Source organism: Macaca nemestrina, chromosome 6 (assembly GCF_043159975.1).
Source record: "Macaca nemestrina isolate mMacNem1 chromosome 6, mMacNem.hap1, whole genome shotgun sequence".
Lineage (NCBI taxonomy): Eukaryota > Metazoa > Chordata > Mammalia > Primates > Cercopithecidae > Macaca > Macaca nemestrina.
The window spans coordinates 3,767,642-3,785,753 of NC_092130.1; the positions used below are offsets into that span (position 1 = coordinate 3,767,642).

At 53.0% G+C, this 18,112-nt stretch overlaps 1 protein-coding gene across 3 annotated transcripts in view; it reads right to left on the bottom strand.

The window, feature by feature from the left end:
* Positions 1 to 18,112, bottom strand: part of LOC105480959 (cadherin related family member 2) — a 47,106-nt gene that overhangs the window by 834 nt on the left and 28,160 nt on the right. For 2 of the 3 annotated variants that reach the window (XM_071098055.1, XM_071098056.1), the window contains exons 13-31: positions 17,894 to 18,049; positions 17,650 to 17,811; positions 16,703 to 16,764; positions 16,190 to 16,433; positions 13,277 to 13,516; positions 10,606 to 10,675; positions 9,850 to 10,455; positions 8,867 to 8,938; positions 8,051 to 8,100; positions 5,200 to 5,351; positions 4,944 to 5,052; positions 4,764 to 4,852; positions 4,238 to 4,306; positions 4,054 to 4,131; positions 3,899 to 3,959; positions 3,698 to 3,822; positions 3,062 to 3,175; positions 2,901 to 2,981; positions 1,795 to 2,275 (exon numbers count right to left, since the gene is read on the bottom strand). In XM_071098055.1, the coding sequence (XP_070954156.1) occupies positions 2,032 to 2,275; positions 2,901 to 2,981; positions 3,062 to 3,175; positions 3,698 to 3,822; positions 3,899 to 3,959; positions 4,054 to 4,131; positions 4,238 to 4,306; positions 4,764 to 4,852; positions 4,944 to 5,052; positions 5,200 to 5,351; positions 8,051 to 8,100; positions 8,867 to 8,938; positions 9,850 to 10,455; positions 10,606 to 10,675; positions 13,277 to 13,516; positions 16,190 to 16,433; positions 16,703 to 16,764; positions 17,650 to 17,811; positions 17,894 to 18,049 (2,784 nt within the window). In that variant the 3' untranslated portion in view covers positions 1,795 to 2,031. Of the gene's footprint in view, positions 1 to 1,794; positions 2,276 to 2,900; positions 2,982 to 3,061; positions 3,176 to 3,697; positions 3,823 to 3,898; positions 3,960 to 4,053; positions 4,132 to 4,237; positions 4,307 to 4,763; positions 4,853 to 4,943; positions 5,053 to 5,199; positions 5,352 to 8,050; positions 8,101 to 8,866; positions 8,939 to 9,849; positions 10,456 to 10,605; positions 10,676 to 13,276; positions 13,517 to 16,189; positions 16,434 to 16,702; positions 16,765 to 17,649; positions 17,812 to 17,893; positions 18,050 to 18,112 lie in introns of those variants that run through there. The other variant, XM_071098057.1, reaches the window with a different exon arrangement.

Below are 18,112 nucleotides of genomic sequence, written 5' to 3' on the forward strand. Positions count from 1 at the left end.
AATTTGACGTCTCTTTTTGCTGCCCTCAGAGGGCAGCCCACAGGCTGGTCCCACCTGCAGTTCATCATGGCACACACTCATCTCCCCTGGCCTTCCTCTTCCACCTTCCCATGCAACATGCTGTGTGTGTGCGCACACACACACCCTCCTGTGGAACAGCCAGGTCCCCAAGCTCAGCTGCTCTGCTACAGAGACACCCACAGGGCCAGAGCCCCAGCCACCACTGCCCTCCCCAGGGCACTCCAAGGGCTTTTTCCAGACTGGGGCTCTTCAGGTCCCTAGTAAACAGTGGAACATCTCAGGGGCCCCGGAGGGCTAAGTATTCTGCCTGTGTTCCTCAGAGCCCTCAAGACAGACCCTGAGTGGAGAGCTGCAGGCTCAGTGCCACCCACGATAACATGACCTGGTGCCAAAGACCAAAGACCCGGGTTCTGGTCTGCTCCTGTCCTGCATGCTGTCCCACTTTGAGCAAGTCAGCACCCCTCTCTGGATGTCAATTTCCTTGCTGGTTATTTGGGGAGGTTAGAGTGATAATCTCTGCAGCCACTCACACCCGCCGCACAGACGTGTGTGGAGCTTAGACAAGTCAGGGGACCAAGAGATTCCTGGGAAAAGGATCCACCTGCGCCACCCCAGCCATGGGAGATCAGGGGGCAGACAGCTCCCAAGAAGGCCCCATGCCTCGTGGGCCTGCCCAGAGACCCACAAGACTCACTCACTCACTGCTGCAGGAGAGACGGCGGAGCCTTGGGCAGCTTCGCAGAAATATAGCAACCCCCTGCCCTCCTAGGACAAAATCTGAGCAGTCTTCTGGCTTTGAAGACTTTCAGTGACTTGTCCCCCTCCCTCTCCAGACCCTTCTCCTAGTTCCCTGCCCCTTCCCAGTCCACAGATCCAGCCACACCTCAGGGGGTCCTTAACTCCACTCCCTCGGGCTTGGAGCAGCATCAGCCTCTGCCACAGGCCATGCACTCCAGCAGACAAGACTGTTCCTTTGTCTCAGTTCCCCAGACATGTTCATTAGAGTTTTGGCCACTAACCATCTCCTAGCATCTACCCAGAGGCCTCCAGTGCTGCCTGGCTGCCTGCGTTACCACCCACACAACCGTACCTGGGGCCTCTCCAGAGGCTTCTGTGCCAGATTCCCTGCACCGTGTTATACCTGGGCCCCTGTGCAACATTCTACCATTTTAAAGACCAAGAGAGGCTTTGGTTGACCAAATCTTTCCATGTAAGGAGTCCTCGGGGAAAACAAATTCTGAACCATGAAGTCAGGCTGGGAGCCCCTAGCAGGCAGGGACCCGGCCAAGGCCAGAACCCAGACTGGGGGAAAATGTGGGTGAATCCTGCGCAACACCACACACAGAACCTCAGACTATCACAGCTCCAATGGGCCTTAGAGTGTCTCCTCCAGAGGTGGCTTTCAAAGTGGGAAGGAGAGAGGGCAGTTCCTTCTGCTTCCAGAGAGCCACCCCTCCATGTGCAGGACCCACCCCGCACTTAGCCCGCTGACCTGCTCTTGCGGTGTCCACCCTGCCTGCACCTTAGCACCCCCTGAGCAGCTTTTACAACAGGTCCACGCCCAGGCTCCACGTGGGCCATCAGAATCAGAACTCTTGGTCTTTAAAATACTAGAATGTTGCACCCATGGACCTGGGTGTGACCTGGGCATCAGTATTCTTCGAGAGCTCCTCAGGTGCTTTTACGTAGCAGACCAGTCTATGAACACTTGATCTCATCCAACCAACTCACCTGTTTAACAGATGGCGGTACTGTTGTTTATTTGAACCTGTCTTCTCTCCTTTGCTAGACTATGCTCGTTCACCTCTGGATCTCTTTCCCCACCCCCAGGTGGCTTTCCTGTAACGGCCATAAAGGGCTGGAGGCAGATTGGTAGCGCTTGTTTGTGCCAAGTGGTTCTTATGCCTGCCCTTATTTAATCCTCACAATGGCCCTGCATGGTTGATGTTCCCAACCCCATTTACAGGTGAAAACACTGAGACGCAGAGGCAAGAAGTCAACCTCTCAGGGTCACACAGTGAACCAGTGGAGGAGCAGGAATTGGACCCCATTCCAAAGCCGCAGGGCTTCCTGGGGCCTGGTGCAGAGAAGCAGAACTGCCCATGTCAGTAGCAGGTCCCTTGAACTCTGTCCTGAACCCCTCCACAGGAGAACCCAAGTTGGAATCTCTAGGCACCAATTCATCCCCCATCTTGCCTTGACTTCCTCACTGTTCTTCTCCACATCCACAGAGTTGTCGTCCAGGGAGTTGATGCTGTAAGAGAGGTGATGGAGCGCAGGTGTTGGCAGGCCCAGTCCTCCCTTGCTGTGCCCAAGAACCACCACCTCCATCATCACCATCACCATCACCACCACAACTACCACCATCATCACCACCACCAGTGTCATCACAACTACCATCATCACTACCATCACCACCATCACCTCAACACCATCATCATTGTCATCATCACCATCATCACCACCATCACCACCACCTCAACACCAACACCATCACCACCACCATCACCACCATCACCATCACTACCATCACCATCACCACCACCACAGTAACTACCACCACTACCATGACCACCACCATCACCATTGCCATCACCATCACCCACCACCACTACCATCACCACCATCACCACCACCTCAACACCAACACCATCATCACCACCATCACCATCACCTCACCGCCATCACCACCACCACAACTACTACCACTACCATGACCACCACCATCACCATTGTCATCACCATCATCACCACCAACACCATCACTGCCACCAACACCATCCTTATCACCATCATCACCACCACCATCATCATCACCATTACCATCACTACCTGTACCACCACCACCACCTAGCCTGGCTGTGAGGGGCACTGCTCACCTGACACAGTCCAAGTCATTGGAGGAAGAGAGGTACTCCAAGCCCAGGTCTTTGTTGGAGAGGTTCAGCATGGGATTGGCTCTGGAGAGAAAGCCTAGTCAAGTGGCCTGGCCCTCAGCCACCCCACCAGGCCTCTTACCTACCCTTTGACCCCTGCTCACCGCTCATTGTTGTACATGTTAGTCCCTGGGATGGCAGGGGCTGAGGGCATCACCCCTGCTGCTGTCTTCCTGGCCTCCTTGGCAGCCTTCATAGCTCGAAGCTTCCGGTTGTAGCTGTGGGGAACCGGAAGAGGGGTCACACTGTTGCTGCACACCTATTGTGTCCTCAGTGGAGGCCCTGAGTGTGTTGCTTCACAACATCCTGGGAGGTGAATGTTAGCTCTATTTTACAGAGAGTAGAAGTAAGAGCCAGAGAAAGCAAGTGATGTGCTGAAGGTCACATAGCCAGTGACAAGGCTTGAAGTCACACCTAGATAAGGTTGCTGACTCTATACATATTGGAAAAAGCAGCAACATCTATTAAATGCATAGTGTGTGCCAGACGTCTTGCTGGGTGTGAGATGCACATTACTTCCTTGAGTGCACTGAGGAATCTAGTGTCGTGCCCATTCGCAGATGAGGAAACTGAGGCTCAGGGAGGGGAGGTGACTCCCCCAAGATCTCACACTGGGTCACTGGGGAGTGAATGCATGTATACCTGTGCCTAAACCCCAGCTCTTTCTACCCCCGCCCCCCGATATCTTGGGTAGTGGGAGAGGGTGAAGGTTGTAGACACAGAGGCAATGGGAGTCGCACCTCTTCCGCACACACATGAAGGCCGTGGTCATGATCACAAGGACCAGCAGCAAAGCCACTCCCAATCCTATGATGACGCTGATGAGCTGATTCGACAGGTCTGACTCCTGGCTCTCCTGGGAGCCCTGGAGAAGGACAAGTGTGAGGGAGGCTGTGGGGTCCCAGCAGCCCCACCTGCTGCCCCGCCCTGCCCGCACTCACCAGCACCACCAGCCCCAGCTGCAGCAGCTGCATCAGCGAGTCCTGATCATTCCGGATCATCCTGGCCACAGAACTTCACTTAGGACCGAGGGACTTTGGTACACCCCAGGCTTCCTGCTCACCCTCACACCTGCCCCAAGGGCAGCCCCACTCACACGCTCAGCTCATCAAGGGTCAAGGCCGACCCATTGGGGAAGACAAAGTAGGCATCGAGGTAGGAGTGAGCTCGGGCCCTGGAGGGGGACAGAGCTGAAGAGTCAGCAGCTTGGATCACCCAGCAGGCCCCTCCTGCTACCGCTTATCTCCCTCACCCCCACCCCCAGGCCTCTGGGCACTCACCGAGCTGCAGAATCTATGTCCTGAATGTCCACAATGTATACTGTAGTCCTGGTTGCCTGGGTAAGAGCCCTGCAAAGGAGGCATATGTCACCGAGGGGTCTTAGCCTGGGTCTGTGACCAGGGCTGAGCCAGTGGAATTAAGAATTGTGTGAGTGAGAAAGGGGCACCTCCTCTGGACAGCTCTGTTCGCTGAGTAGGTAGCACCTCTGTGAAAATTACAAAAGGAAATCCCTTCCTCTGGGGCTGGGTTAATAGCTTAGCAAGCAGAGTACCCTTGTGCAGGGCACAGCCTTCACAACTGTACATGGCAGCCCTGTTCCAAGGCCTTCCTCTGCCCTCGGCTGGGTATGGGCTTCTGGGGACATGCAGGAACGTGGTGCAGGTTAAAGTACAGGGTTAAAGACAGGGACAAGGTCAAACATGGGTCAGGAATAGGATTGAGAGACATCCCATCCAGCTTTTGTCGGGGACCAGGCTCCTACACCCTGTTCTTCCCACCGCTCCCTCCCGGGCCCCCCAGACCTACTCATTAATCGCCTGTCTGTTGGCGCCCACCTCCGCCTTTGGTATGGAGAACTGCAGCCGCGAGCGGTAACTCTGGTCCACGGTGAAGAGCTGAGGGAAGAGGGTGTGCAGGAGATGAGGCATGAGGGACTCTGGGGGCTGGCAGAGGGCATTGGGGGCTGGAAGTGGGACTGGCACTCACATTCAGGGTGGTGTTGGCTTCCAGGGAAGGACCCACGGAAGGTGTATCCCTGGCCTGGACTGTCACTTGGTAGGTGCCTTGGAGAGTGGAATCAAGGCTGGTCACTGGCCTGTGGAAGGCGGGAGGTGCAGGTCAGTCTTGGAACCCAAGCTGAATCCTCAGGAGACTTGTAACCTCCAGGATGGGGGACTTGCTGCCTGAAAGCTCCTATCAGGCCCCTCCTCACAACCTCCCTCCCGGGGCCACCCGCAGTTACTGAATGCTCCCAGTGAACACGTCGGCCTCGGAGGAGTTGGAGATCCAGAAGATGCCCTGGAAAGGGATGGTGGCCCCGTCCTTAGAGATGAAGTCTACTCGGAGGATGGAGAACAGGATGAGGCCATTGTTCCCTGAATCATCGTCTCTGGCCTGGGAGCAAGAGTTGATAATATCTGGGGGCCCAGCCAGGCCAGGCATCCCTCCACCCCAGCAGGAATCAGAGGCAAGGGTGGCCTGGGAGGCTAGTCCTCGACGTCTCTATCCACCATCCCCACACTGTCCTGAATAAGCAAATGGTTTCAAAAAACAGTGTGTCTGCTCTGCAAATCCAGATTTGGACAAATCCTTGCCCCTGTTCCCCAATTCTAAACAGATCACTGCCCTAAGTCCCTCACATGTTGAAATCCTGCCCTGCTCCCCACACGCCCCTGCACTGCCATAGTCTCACACACACTTACACACACACACTCACACATACACTCTCACACTCTCACACACTCTCACACACACATACACACACCCCTCACACACACTCTCACACACACACACCCTCACACTCTCTCTCACACACCCTCACACTCTCTCTCACACCCTCACACTCTCTCTCACACCCTCACACTCTCTCTCACACACCCTCACACTCTCACACAAACCCCCTCACACACACTCACACTCTCACACACCCCTCACACACTCTCACACTCTCTCACACACCCTCACACTCTCACACACCCTCATACTCACGCACACTCACACCCACTCGCACCCCCACACACACTCACACACTCTCACACTCTCATGCACACTACACACGCCCCCTCACACTCTCACACTCACGCACACACTCTCACTTTAATACACCCACACTTACACAGATGCACACACACACACACACCCTCACACACCCTTACACACATTTATTCTCACACTTTCACATACACTCACATACCCTCTCACACTCACACACTTGTCCTCACACACACACACACCCCCTCGCTCTCACAGGCATTCACCCTCACAAACTTAATTCACACACACACACAAATACACACACTCAATTCACACACACAAATACACAAACTTGATTCACACACACAAATACACACACTCACACAAATACACTCAATTCACACACACAAATACATGCACTCAATTCACATGCACACACAAATACAATTCACACACAAAAATACACACTCCACACAAATACACTCAATTCACACACACAAAAATGCACTCAATTCACAAACACGCACAATTCACACACAAATACACACACTCAATTCACATACACAAATACACTCAATTCACACAAATACAATTCACACACACAAATACACACACTCAATTCACATACATAAATACTTGCACAGTAACACACACACATGCACACACTCACAGTCACACACTTATACATACCCACAAACTGTCCCACACATTCTCATATACTTGCTCACCTTTATACACATACGCACACACATTCACACTTGGACACACACACACACTGGCACGCACACACACAGCAATGCTCCGATTTCCTAAGCACCTCCCCTGGGATCCCTCATTTCGGTGCTAATGTGAGTACCAACTCCCCTAGTGGACCATGAAACTGGTTGGGGAGGGGACATAAACATTTTTATTCATTCTAGTGCCTTTCAGAGAAAAATTTAACCAGCACACAGAGCTTCGAGTTCACCAACATTACTGCCGAGGATAGGCCAACACCGGTGCTTAAGTCTTAAAAAGAAGTCTATTTAAAGAAAATTGCCGTGGCTAAACTCATGACATTAGAACGAAATTGGCAGAAGATTGGGAAACTGTCTTAAGGCTTGAAAGTCACACAGTCACTGTCTCTAGCATGAACGTCAATGTAGAGAGGGAGAATTACTATCCCCATTTTACAAGAGGAAGCTGAAGCTCTGAGAGACCATGTCCCTACATTCAGCTCTAAGTGGGGGAGGCCAGCCCTGTCCATCTCCTATATCCATGTCCTTTCCACAGCATAGGGAGTGGCACCCACATGTCACATTCTGGGAACTGCCAGCTTCTTGTCGAAGAGGGAAACGGAGTCCCAGAGAGAGTAGGCAGCTCTCCAGGTCAGTAAGAAGCTCAGCCAGGCCCAGCCCTCGGTGGTGTGGGAGGCCTCATCCCCACACGGCATGGCCGCCACCCCTAATAAACTCATCCACATCCGACACCATAAACAGCTGAAAGCCTTTTTATGATTTGGCTCTGATAATTTTTTTTTTTTTGAGACAGAGTTTCGTCCTTGTCACCCAGGCTGGAGTGCAATGGCGCGGTCTCGGCTCGCCGCAACCTCCGCCTCTCGGGTTGATTCTCCTGCCTCAGCCTCCCCAGTAGCTGGGATTACAGGCATGTGCCTCCACGCCCGGCTAATTTCGTATTTTTTAGTAGAGACAGGGTTTCTCCATGTTGGTCAGGCTGGTCACAAACTCCCGACCTCAGGTGATCTACCTGCCTTGGCCTCCCAAAGTGCTGGGATTACAGGCGTGAGCCACCGTGCCTGGCTGGCTCTGAGAATTATTTAATGACAAGGCACTGGTTTAATTTACAATTGGCTACGAGTTCTCTGTACCACTCAAGAATTCTGGCAGAGTAAGAAATATCTAGACTGCGAGTGGTGTTTGCGGTCATGACATTTTTATGAATGCTACATTTAACACAGTGAAGTTTGATTACACTGATTAGATAGGTGTTTCCCTTCTGGGGTTTTCTTTTTCATATATTGGAGCCCATATATTTTCTTTCTACCATTAAAGGCCTGAAGGCCTCAGCTCTGTGTCCACTGGGGCTCACGTAACCAACAAAGGCTGGAGCCAAGAACTTACCCGGACAGAAGCCACCTCCCGGTTGGGCAGCACAAGTTCAGGGATGATCACTGCAGGTGTGAATGGGAAGGGGGTCAGCAGGGTTGGGACACTGCCCACCTGGACCAAGGCTGGCCATGAGCACAGCTCAGGGCTCATCCCTCTAAATCTGCCCTCAACCTCTCTACCAAAAGAGACCCCCATTACAGTCACCACTGGGCCAGAAGTTAGCAAGTCATCCACCTCCCATTGTCACAGGCCCACAGGACCATGGGGTAATGGAGGCATAGAGAGGCAAGGTCTGGCCCAGGGCCCGACAGTTAGGTCAGGCAGAGCCGGAATGGAAACTCCAATGTTGGCTGGGCGTGGTGGCTCACACCTATAATCCCAGCACTTTGGGAGGCCAAATCATAAAGCAGGAAAATCATTTGAGGCCAGGAGTTCGAGACCAGCCTGGCCAACACAATGAAACCCCATCTCTACTAAAAATACAAAAATTAGCCAGGCACGGTGGCACATGCCTGTAGTCCCAGCTACTCGGGAGACTGAGGCATGAGAATTGCTTGAACCTGGGAGGCAGAGATTGCAGTGAGCCGAGATCGTATCATTGCACTCTAGCCTGGGCGACAGAGTGAGACTCCATCTCAAAAAGAAAAAAAAAGAAAAAGAAAAAAAAAATTCCAGTGTCGTCTCCTATTGCAGCCCTAGGAAGAGGCAGAATTAGAGGCCTCCCCCGTTTCTAAAAGTCCCCCCTGGGTCCATGGAGGGTCTGTGGGGGTTGCTCAAAGGTGGCCTCATGGAGCAGGGGTACGGTGTGTAAAGGGGGTTGCTGCTTACCAAAAGTCTTATCCTCAGGCAGAAAATAGGGTGCATTGTCATTTATGTCCTCGATGGTAATGAGGAGGCTTCCTAGGAGACAAGATAAGCTGGCTTTGGCTCTGGGCAAGAGCTTGACCCAAGGAGCCTGGGCCTCAACCTGGTGGTCCCCAGCCTCAACCCCATGCCCCACAGCCTTAACCCCATGCCCTGCAGCCTCTCTCCCATGTGTTCCCCATGTCCAGTCCCCTCCCCTGCTCCTGACCCAGAATGCCTGCTCAGTCCCCTCCCCTGCTCCTGATCCAGAATGCCTGCTCAGTCTTCTCTGGCCTGTGTGGGTGGGAGTATCATCCCAGACCTCAGAGCTAATAAGCAGCTTGTCAAAGTCACACAGCAATAGTGGTGGGCCAGGACTGGGCCCAGCCTAGGTAGATCTCACCTATGACATTATATGGACACATTCTAACTATGTAAGCTGGTTGTTTAAATGCCCATTCTCTGCCTCAGTTTCCTCATCTATAAAATTGGATAGGGACCGCCTACCCCACAGGTTGTGCGGAAGTGCAAAAATGCTTACGAGGTGCCCAGTGTAGTTCTTGGCTGTCATAAGGACTCAATATATGCTAGTTGTTAATGTGGCTATTATTGCTATTTGGTGTCAGAAGTGGGATACAAGTACACATCTGACTCTGAAGTATGATCTTTCTTTCACAGCATCTTGCAAAATAATGGCATTAATTTGATGCTACTGCATGCCAGGCACTGCAATAAATGCCTTACATCCATGTTCTCATTGAATCTTCACAGCCAACCCTACTGCCCAACTCCACTGGACAGATGGGGAAACTGAAGCTTGGAGAGGGTTTGGGACTTTCCCAATATTTGCAGCTGGAAAGGGCTGGAGCCAGGATCTGAGCCCAGATCTTATAAGTCCCAGCCCAGGGCTCCTTCCCACAGCCCCTAAGCTGTGGCCTGCCAAGCCCTGCAAGGCCAGGCCACCTTACCATTGTTGCTGTAGGCCTGGAAGCCAGGGTCCGTGGCTAGGTCACAGGCCCGCACAACCAGCGTGACCAGGTCACAGGCCTCGTAGTCAATGGCTTTGCTCTGGTTGATGTACACAGAGCCGTTGGCCACCACTGAGAACCAGCCCCAGCACAGGCTGCCCACATCGACCCCGGCCTTGGTGCAGAGAATGTTCACAAGTTGTATCTCCAGCTGGGCGCTGGTGTCCACATCCGAGGCAACCACCACAGCCACCTGGCCATGCTGTGAGCCATTCTCAGCCACACGGATGCCCCGGAGTGAGGCTACATCCAGGGTGGGGGGATTGTCGTTCACATCTTTCACATTCACGTGGACGTCTACTATGGTCTCACTCCCCTGGGGGTCTGGGTTCTCGGCACTCACTGTCAAGTTGAAGACGGGCTGTGTCTCGTAGTCCAGGCTCACGTCTGGGGGCAGCCGGAGGTAGCCCTCAGCCCACCCAGCCCCCAGCACCAAGCCTCGGATCATGAAGTAGTTGGCACCACTCCCTGACAGGCTGAAGCTGATGCGGTTGTTGACTTCCGTCTGGTCTGCATCCCAGGCCTTCACCACGCCTACTAGCACTCCTGTGGACAAGGGGCAGAGCTCTGAGGGACTCTTGGCCCCGCCATAGGAAGCCTCCTCTGCCCTCACCTCTCTTGGAACTCCAGATCCACCCTGACAAAGCCACGCCAGGCCCCAGCCCCAGTGACTCTCCTGGCCCAGGGAGCAAGTACCTGGATCCTCCTCCTTCACCGTAAAGTTATAGCTGGACTGGTTGAAGATGGGCAGGTTGTCATTGATGTCCTGCAGGCAGAGATAGGTCTGAGTCCCCGGGATCCCATCTCACCCTCCCCAGAGCCAACCTGAGAAACCAATAGTCCCTGTGCTCTGAGGCACGGGTTCTGCTAGTGCCCAGACCTCACTGCCCACTTCCCAGATGAGGAAACCGGCTCTGAGAGGAGGGAACTTGCCCAGGTCACACACCTGGGGTTCGGGACCTACAGTGGGACCTTGGCCTTACATATCCATCCTCAGGAAGCCCTGCTTGCTTCCTGTTTCTCTCACCACAGCTTTAGAATGTTCTAGACCCTGCTTTCTGGAAACACAGTTCTGGGTCCCCACCTGCGGCCCCGCCTGGCCCTGTTTGACTTCCATCTCTCGGATTTACTGTGTTGGCACCAATACCATTATATGTCCACAAAGGCTCCAAGGCCCACACTTTCCCTTGTCCCCTCCTACCCCTGTCCCTCCTGCACACAACTGAGCCCACGACACCAGCTCTGTGCTTAGGCAGAGCTGGGCTCCGGGGACCTGCAGAAGCTTAGACCTGCCCCTGCCTTGGACACCAGCTGTTTTCAGCTCTCACCTCTGTGGCCAGCCCTAGCCCACTGGGCACAGCTGGAGCCCTGCAACTATTGTCACAGCCTGGAGGTGACTCTGCCCTCCCCTGTGTCCCCTAACACTGGCATGTGCTTGGGGGATGCCCTGAGCACGCCAGGCCTTCCCGGGTTTGTGGGTCACATAACAGGTGTTTGTTTTTCTGAATAACCCTAGAGTGAACATTTGGAAGACAGCGTCCTTGCACCTTAGCTAGATGTCTTTTCTGCTGCTAATTTCCCAGAGATGACATCATTGGCTCCATGCACAAGACCAGCTGCATTCTCAAGGTCACCCTAACTCACAGAAGTGGCTAAGAGCGATGAGTCACATCTTGCTGCACCTCTGCCTCATGTGTGACCTTGACCTCTCTGGACCTCAGCATCCTTATCTGCAAAACGGGGTAGTAGTCCCACTAACAGGGCAATTGTGAGGACTGCTCACAGGGGTGAAGAAACCTGTGCACTCAGGAAATGAAGTTCTCTCTTTGCAGCCCTCCCATCCCAAGGACAACCAGCAAGTCCTCATTCTGCTGCGGTTTCTTCATTTCTGAGGTCTCACTCTCTGACCCTTGTGTGAAAATGGCACAGCCCAATCCAGGGGACATGGGACTGCTATGTGCAGTGGTGCTGGCTGTGCACTGCACAACCCTATGGGGTGCCATCTACATCACAGACATGGCAGAGGTGCACATTTGTTACAATACTGTTCCAGAGGAAGGTGACTTGTAGGCTGGTGGCAGCCTTAGAACCAGACTGATGGGAGTCAAAACCCCATTTTGTGACCCCAGGCAAGGTACTGAACCTCTCTGTGCCTCAGTTTCTTTTTTTGAGATAGGGTCTTGCTCTGTCTCATAGGCTGGATTGCAGTGGCATGATCATAGCTCACAGTAGCCTCAACCTCCTGGGCTGAAACGATCCACCTGCCTCAGCCTTCCAAGTAGCTGGGACTGCAGGTACATGCCACCATGCCTGGCTAATTTTTTATTTTTGTAGCGATGGGGTCTCGCTATATTGCCCAGCCCAGTCTCGAACTCCTGGGCTCAAGCAATCCTCTCACCTTGGCCTCCCAAAGTACTGGGGTTTTTGGCATGAGCCACCGCACCCAGGCCTGCCTCAGTTGCTCGATCAATAAAATGGTAATAAGCCGGGCTCAGTGACTTATGCCTGTAGTCTCAGCATTTCGTAAGGCTGAGTTGAGAGGATCGCTTGAGGCCAACAGTTCAAAACTGGCCTGGGCAATAAGTGACACTCTGTTTCTATGAAAAATAAATTTTAAAAATTAGCCAAATTAGCCAGGCGTGGTGGCACGCATAGTCTTAGCTACTTAGCAAGCCAAGGTGGGTAGATTGCTGGAGCTCAGGAGTTCCAGACTAGCCTGGGCAACATGGAAAAACCCCATCTCTACAAAAATAAAAAAATTAACCAGGCATGGTGGCATGTGCCTATAGTCCCAACTACTCAGGAGGCTGAGGCGAGAGGATCACTTGAGCCTGGGAGGTTGAGTCTGCAGTGAGCCATGATGGCACTATTGCACTCCAGCCTGGGTGACAAAGGGAGACCCTGTTTCATAAATAAATAAATAAATAAATAAATAAATAAATAAATGCAAAAAGGTAATAACCACCCCGACCTTGGGGGATGCCCTGATGTGCAGTAGACACCAGCAGTGCTGATTTTCACCCCTTCCCTTTGCTTTTCAATGGTGGCAGGGAGACAGGAGGGTATCAGGTGGGACTTTGTGAGTGACAGTTAGAGCTGATATTTACTGATACCATCTATAGGCCAGGCATGCTACCAAGCACTTTCCATTCATTAACTCACTTCATCTTTAACCTTTTCACCCCCGTTTTATAGACGAGGAGCCTGAGTGCTCAGGGAGGTTGCGTAATTGCCTGGGACCATACGAGTGAGCGGGACTGTAACCCAGGCAGGCTGGCAGCAGAAGGCAGAAGTATGACTCAAGCTGGAGGGGCTGGCCATCGGCTTGGGAGACCCCCGGGCCCATCCTGGCTGAGCCAGGTCTTACCTCCACAGTGATGGTGACATTGACTTCGGTGCTGAGGACAGGCTCTCCGCAGTCAGACACAAGCACTGTCAGCACAATGCGGCCCCCCAGGGCGGGGTCGATGGCCTCTCTGTCCAGGGGCCCCAGGTTTCTGAGGAGCCCTGTGTCGGGGTCCAAGGAGAAGTTGTGGTTGTAGGGGCCAGGCAGCAGGCTGAAGAGCAGACGGCTGTTGTTGGTGCCCGGCTCATCATTATCGTGGGCCTGTGCAGGTAAGCAGGGGTTGGCCATCGGCCATCGGCCACGGGCATTCCCAGCCCCCAGCCCCTCCGATGCAGCCAGACCCTCCTCTCCAGCGCTGGCCCACGCAGGCAGTAATCAGGCCTGGAGCCAGTGGGCCCATCTCCCAGCCTCAGTTTCCCATCTAAGGGGCTCAGGTCAACAGTGTGCAAGAGCTTCTGAGATCTTCAGCACTGAGGTCATTCTTTCATCTCAAAAACGGCCACTGTGGACCTACGTGCCCAGCCCTGTTCCAGGTGCAAGGAATAGAACCCCCATCAAGACAGGCCCTTTTGCTACTGATACTCTAGCAGGAAGGGGGATATGGGGACAGGAAATTGTAGACATTCAAAGAAAGTTTTAAACTCGTAAGTGTGAAGTCCAGCAAGATTCTCATTTTCCCATAATGACTATGTCAGTGCTATATACAGAGTTTTTTCTTTTTTCTTTTTTTCTCTTTTGTTTTTTTTCTTTTTCGTTTTTTCTCTCAGACAGTTTCACTCTTGTCCCCCAGGCTGGAGTGCAATGGCATGATCTCCCTCGCTCACTGCAAACTCCTTCTCCTGGGTTCAAGCGATTCTCCTGCCTCAGCCTCCTAAGTAGGTGGCATTACAGGTGCCCACCACCATGCCAGGCTAATTTTTTTTGTATTTTTTAGTAGAGATGGGGTTTCGCCATGTGGGCCAGGCTGGTCTTGAACTGCTGATCTCAGGTGATCCACCCACCTCAGCCTCCCAAAGTGCTGGGATTACAGGCGTGAGCCACCATGTCTATCCTTTCGTTTTCTTTTCTTTTTTTTGAGGTGGAGTCTCGCTCTGTTGCCCAGAGTAGAGTGCAGTGGTGTGATCTCAGCTCACTGCAGCTTCCAGTTCCTGGGTTCAAGTGATTCTCCTACCTCAGCCTCCCAAGTATCTGGGATGACAGGCGTGTGCCACCACACCCAGCTATATTTTTGTAATTTTAGTAGAGATGGGGTTTCACCATGTTGGCCAGGTTGGTTTCGAACTACTGACCTCAAGTGATCCACCCACCTCAGCCTCCCAAAGTGCTGGGATTACAGGCATCAGCCACCATGCCCAGTCATCAGTGCTATATGTTTTAAATAGCTGATTCTTCACCCACTTTGTACGTCTGTGAGTGTGTGTGTACGTGTGTGTTCCTGCCCTGCCAGGGCCCTGAAGGCGTGCTTGGTTTGCCTTTGGGGTGAACCAGCGTGGATAACACAATGGGTTCCTCCATGCTGCCAGGACTTTGCAGATTCTGTTCCCTCACCCCGATGCCCCCCACAACTTCCCTGCCTGACTCCAGGCCAGGTTGGCTCTTTCTCTCGGTCTCAACATAGCACAGGTGACACCGCTGGGTGACTGATGCCCTCTTCCCAACTGGGAGCTGCCTGGGGACAGGAAGAGTGGTGGACTCATCTCTGAGGACCCAGGACCCAGTCAAAGACTGGGTAGGTGCTCAGCAAACGTGGCCTTGAATCCAGAGTGGGACCACTCTGACTTAACCAATTCTTTCCTTCCTCCCTGCTGGTCCCCACCTTCAGCTCCTCCATTTCGTTCTGCTGGGATCTTGTTTATTACATGCATCATTTGAAAGCAGCTGGAGACGTTTTTTTCCCAAAAGCCTGACCCTGTCTGCTCATCCCGTGGTGCCCTGAACTCAGGTCAGTTAATTCATCGAGTGCTTCCTGGGGCTCACACTGGGCACCATGGTTACAGCAGCCGACCGGAAATGCTCCTGCCCCAAGGAGCTCACAGACCAGGGGAGAAGTGCCAAGCAGGAAGGAGGAAAGGCCAAAGCTTCAGGGCCAGAAAGGTCTGGGCTGCAGCCCCAGCGCCGTCATTTACTGGCTGTGTAACCATAGAAAATCACTTAACCTTTCTGAGCCTGTTGTCTCCTGCAAAATGGGAAGTATTAGACCGCCTGCTTCAAAAGCTGGTCAAGAGATCAGGGATAGGAACATGGTCTGGAAACTACACAGTGCTGGAAAGAAGGGAGGGCTCTGTGGCCGCCAGATTGTCACTCTGAGGACCTGGTTTCTCACTTCTCACAAGATGCCTCAGGGGCGAAGCTTCCAAACTCCTCAGGACAAGGGAGGAAGCTACTCCCTGGTGTTTCTCTGGAGCCACTAGTGGGTTTTTATCTCATGAATTCTGTGAACCTGGCCACTGATCTCATTTCCCTTTTTGCTTTGGCCTCCACGAAGCTCAGATCAGAAATCGCAGCTCACTCCGAGCAATTCTGTAGCACTGGGTTCTAATTTTACCTTTGTGCCCTTTAACAAATGCCACCCTTATTTTCTCTTTTTTCTTATTTCTTTCATATATTTATCTTACTATTTACCTAAGCCACCTCAAGTCATTTTTGGAGTGGGGCAGGTGGGTAAATAAAAAAGAAGTGTATGTTTTTGAGGGATTGCTCTGTGGCAGGCCCAATGCTGAGCTCCTCACACAAGTCATCAAATTATTCCCCAATGACCCTGAGAGTAAGGCTGTAATTTTCTTCATTTCCTGAGAGGAAACAGGCCCAGAGATTCTGAATGACTGTCTCAGAGCCACACAGCAGAGCCCTGACTTTACCCAGGGCCAGCATACCCACAGAGCAGGCTCGGTCCCCTCCCCCAGCCCTACCCACCAGGTCCAGGCGGGCTCACACCTGGATGGTCACGGAGACATTGCCCTCCTCCTCCTGGACGAAGATGTTGTAGGAGCCGCTGACCACGGGTGCATTGTCATTGATGTCCAGCAGGTGGATCTGCAGCATGGTGGAGGAGGACAGGTTCCCGCCATCTGTGGCCTGCAGTGTCAGGTAGTACACGGCCTGGATCTCCCGGTCCAGCAGCTCACCGTTCCTCACCGTCACCGTCCCTGAGACGGGATCCACTTGGAAGAGGTCTACCCTGCTCAGAGGGGCCAGGTTCAGCAAATAGAGACACAAGATGGCCATTTCAGTGTGAATTTCAGATATACAACAACAAATATTTCAGCATATCCCATGCAGTATATGCAACATATTCATTATTTTAAAAAATCATTCCTTGCTTATCTGAAATTGAAATATAACTGAGTGCCTTCGGTCTTCCCCAGCTATTCTATCTCCGCGGAGAAGCACACAGGTGGGCCTGGGCCCTGCTCACCCACCTGCCCACGGCCCACCCTGAGCCCTTACCCATTTCCTGGGAGCAGGCTGTAGGTAATTTGGCCCCATGCGCCTGTGTCTGGGTCCGTGGCCTGTGAGGCAGAGACATGGCAGGGTGCTGTGTGGAGGCAATGCACACACTACCACCCATGCCATTCGTGGGGACAGAGCTGTCATGCTTCCTGACACGAAGGGAGAATCCCCAGCACACTCGGATTCACTCATGGTCACCCCCATCTCACACATACACACTCACACACTCACACTCACACTCTCACACTCACACACATTCTCACATACTCTCACACTCACACACACTCACACACTCTGACAATCACACTCACACTTTCACACTGTCACACTCACACACTCACACTCACAGTCTCACACACACTCACACTCTCACACAGTCACACACACTCACATACACACATGCTCTACACAGTCACACACACTCACACTCACACTTTCACACACTCACTCACACACATACACACAATCACACTCAAACTCACACTCTTACACACTCACACACTCACAATCACACACACTCACACATACACTCACTCACAATCACACTCTCACACTCACATCATACACACTCTCACATTCACACACACTCACTCTCGCTCACACTCACACACACACTCACACTCTCACACTCACACTCACACACAGTCACACACTCTCACATACACACACGCCCTACACAGTCACACACAGTCACACTCACACTTACATACACACACAATCACACTCAAACTCACACTCTCTCTTACACACTCACACTCACACAATCACACTCTCACACACACACACTCACTCACTCACATCATACACACTCTCACATTCACACACACACACTCACACTCATACTCTCACACTCTCTCACACTCACACACACACACACTCTCTCACACACACACGCATGCCTGCTTGCAGGGACCCCACAGCCCCACCGTGTCCACATCACTCACGTGGATGCTGTCGGTGACCACAGAGCCAGTGGCGCTGTGCTCCGGCACCCTGAGGATGTACAAGCTCTGGGGAAATGTGGGCCTGTGGTCATTAATGTCTCTAAGGTGGATGGTCACCATGGCGATGGAGAAGTTCTGGCTGACTGAGTCTGTGGCCACGACCTGGAGGCAGGGGAGGAGGCAGCAGCTGTGGGGCCCAAGTGCCCCACAGCTTCTGCCCCCGGCACTCCAGAGCAGCCCTCACCTGCACCACCATCACCGTCTGCCTCTCGTAGTCCACCAGCGCGGACACTCTCACCAGCACCTGAACGGAGGCTGAGCCCGCTGCCCGCTCCGGGGAGACACTGAAGGCTTCTGCGTCGGGCCCCCCCAGCGACAACAGGAAGGTCCCATTGCTGCCCTGTAAAGGTAGGCTGTCTAGCAGGGACCTGTCCCCCCTGCTCTGCCTACCTGCATCTTCCCC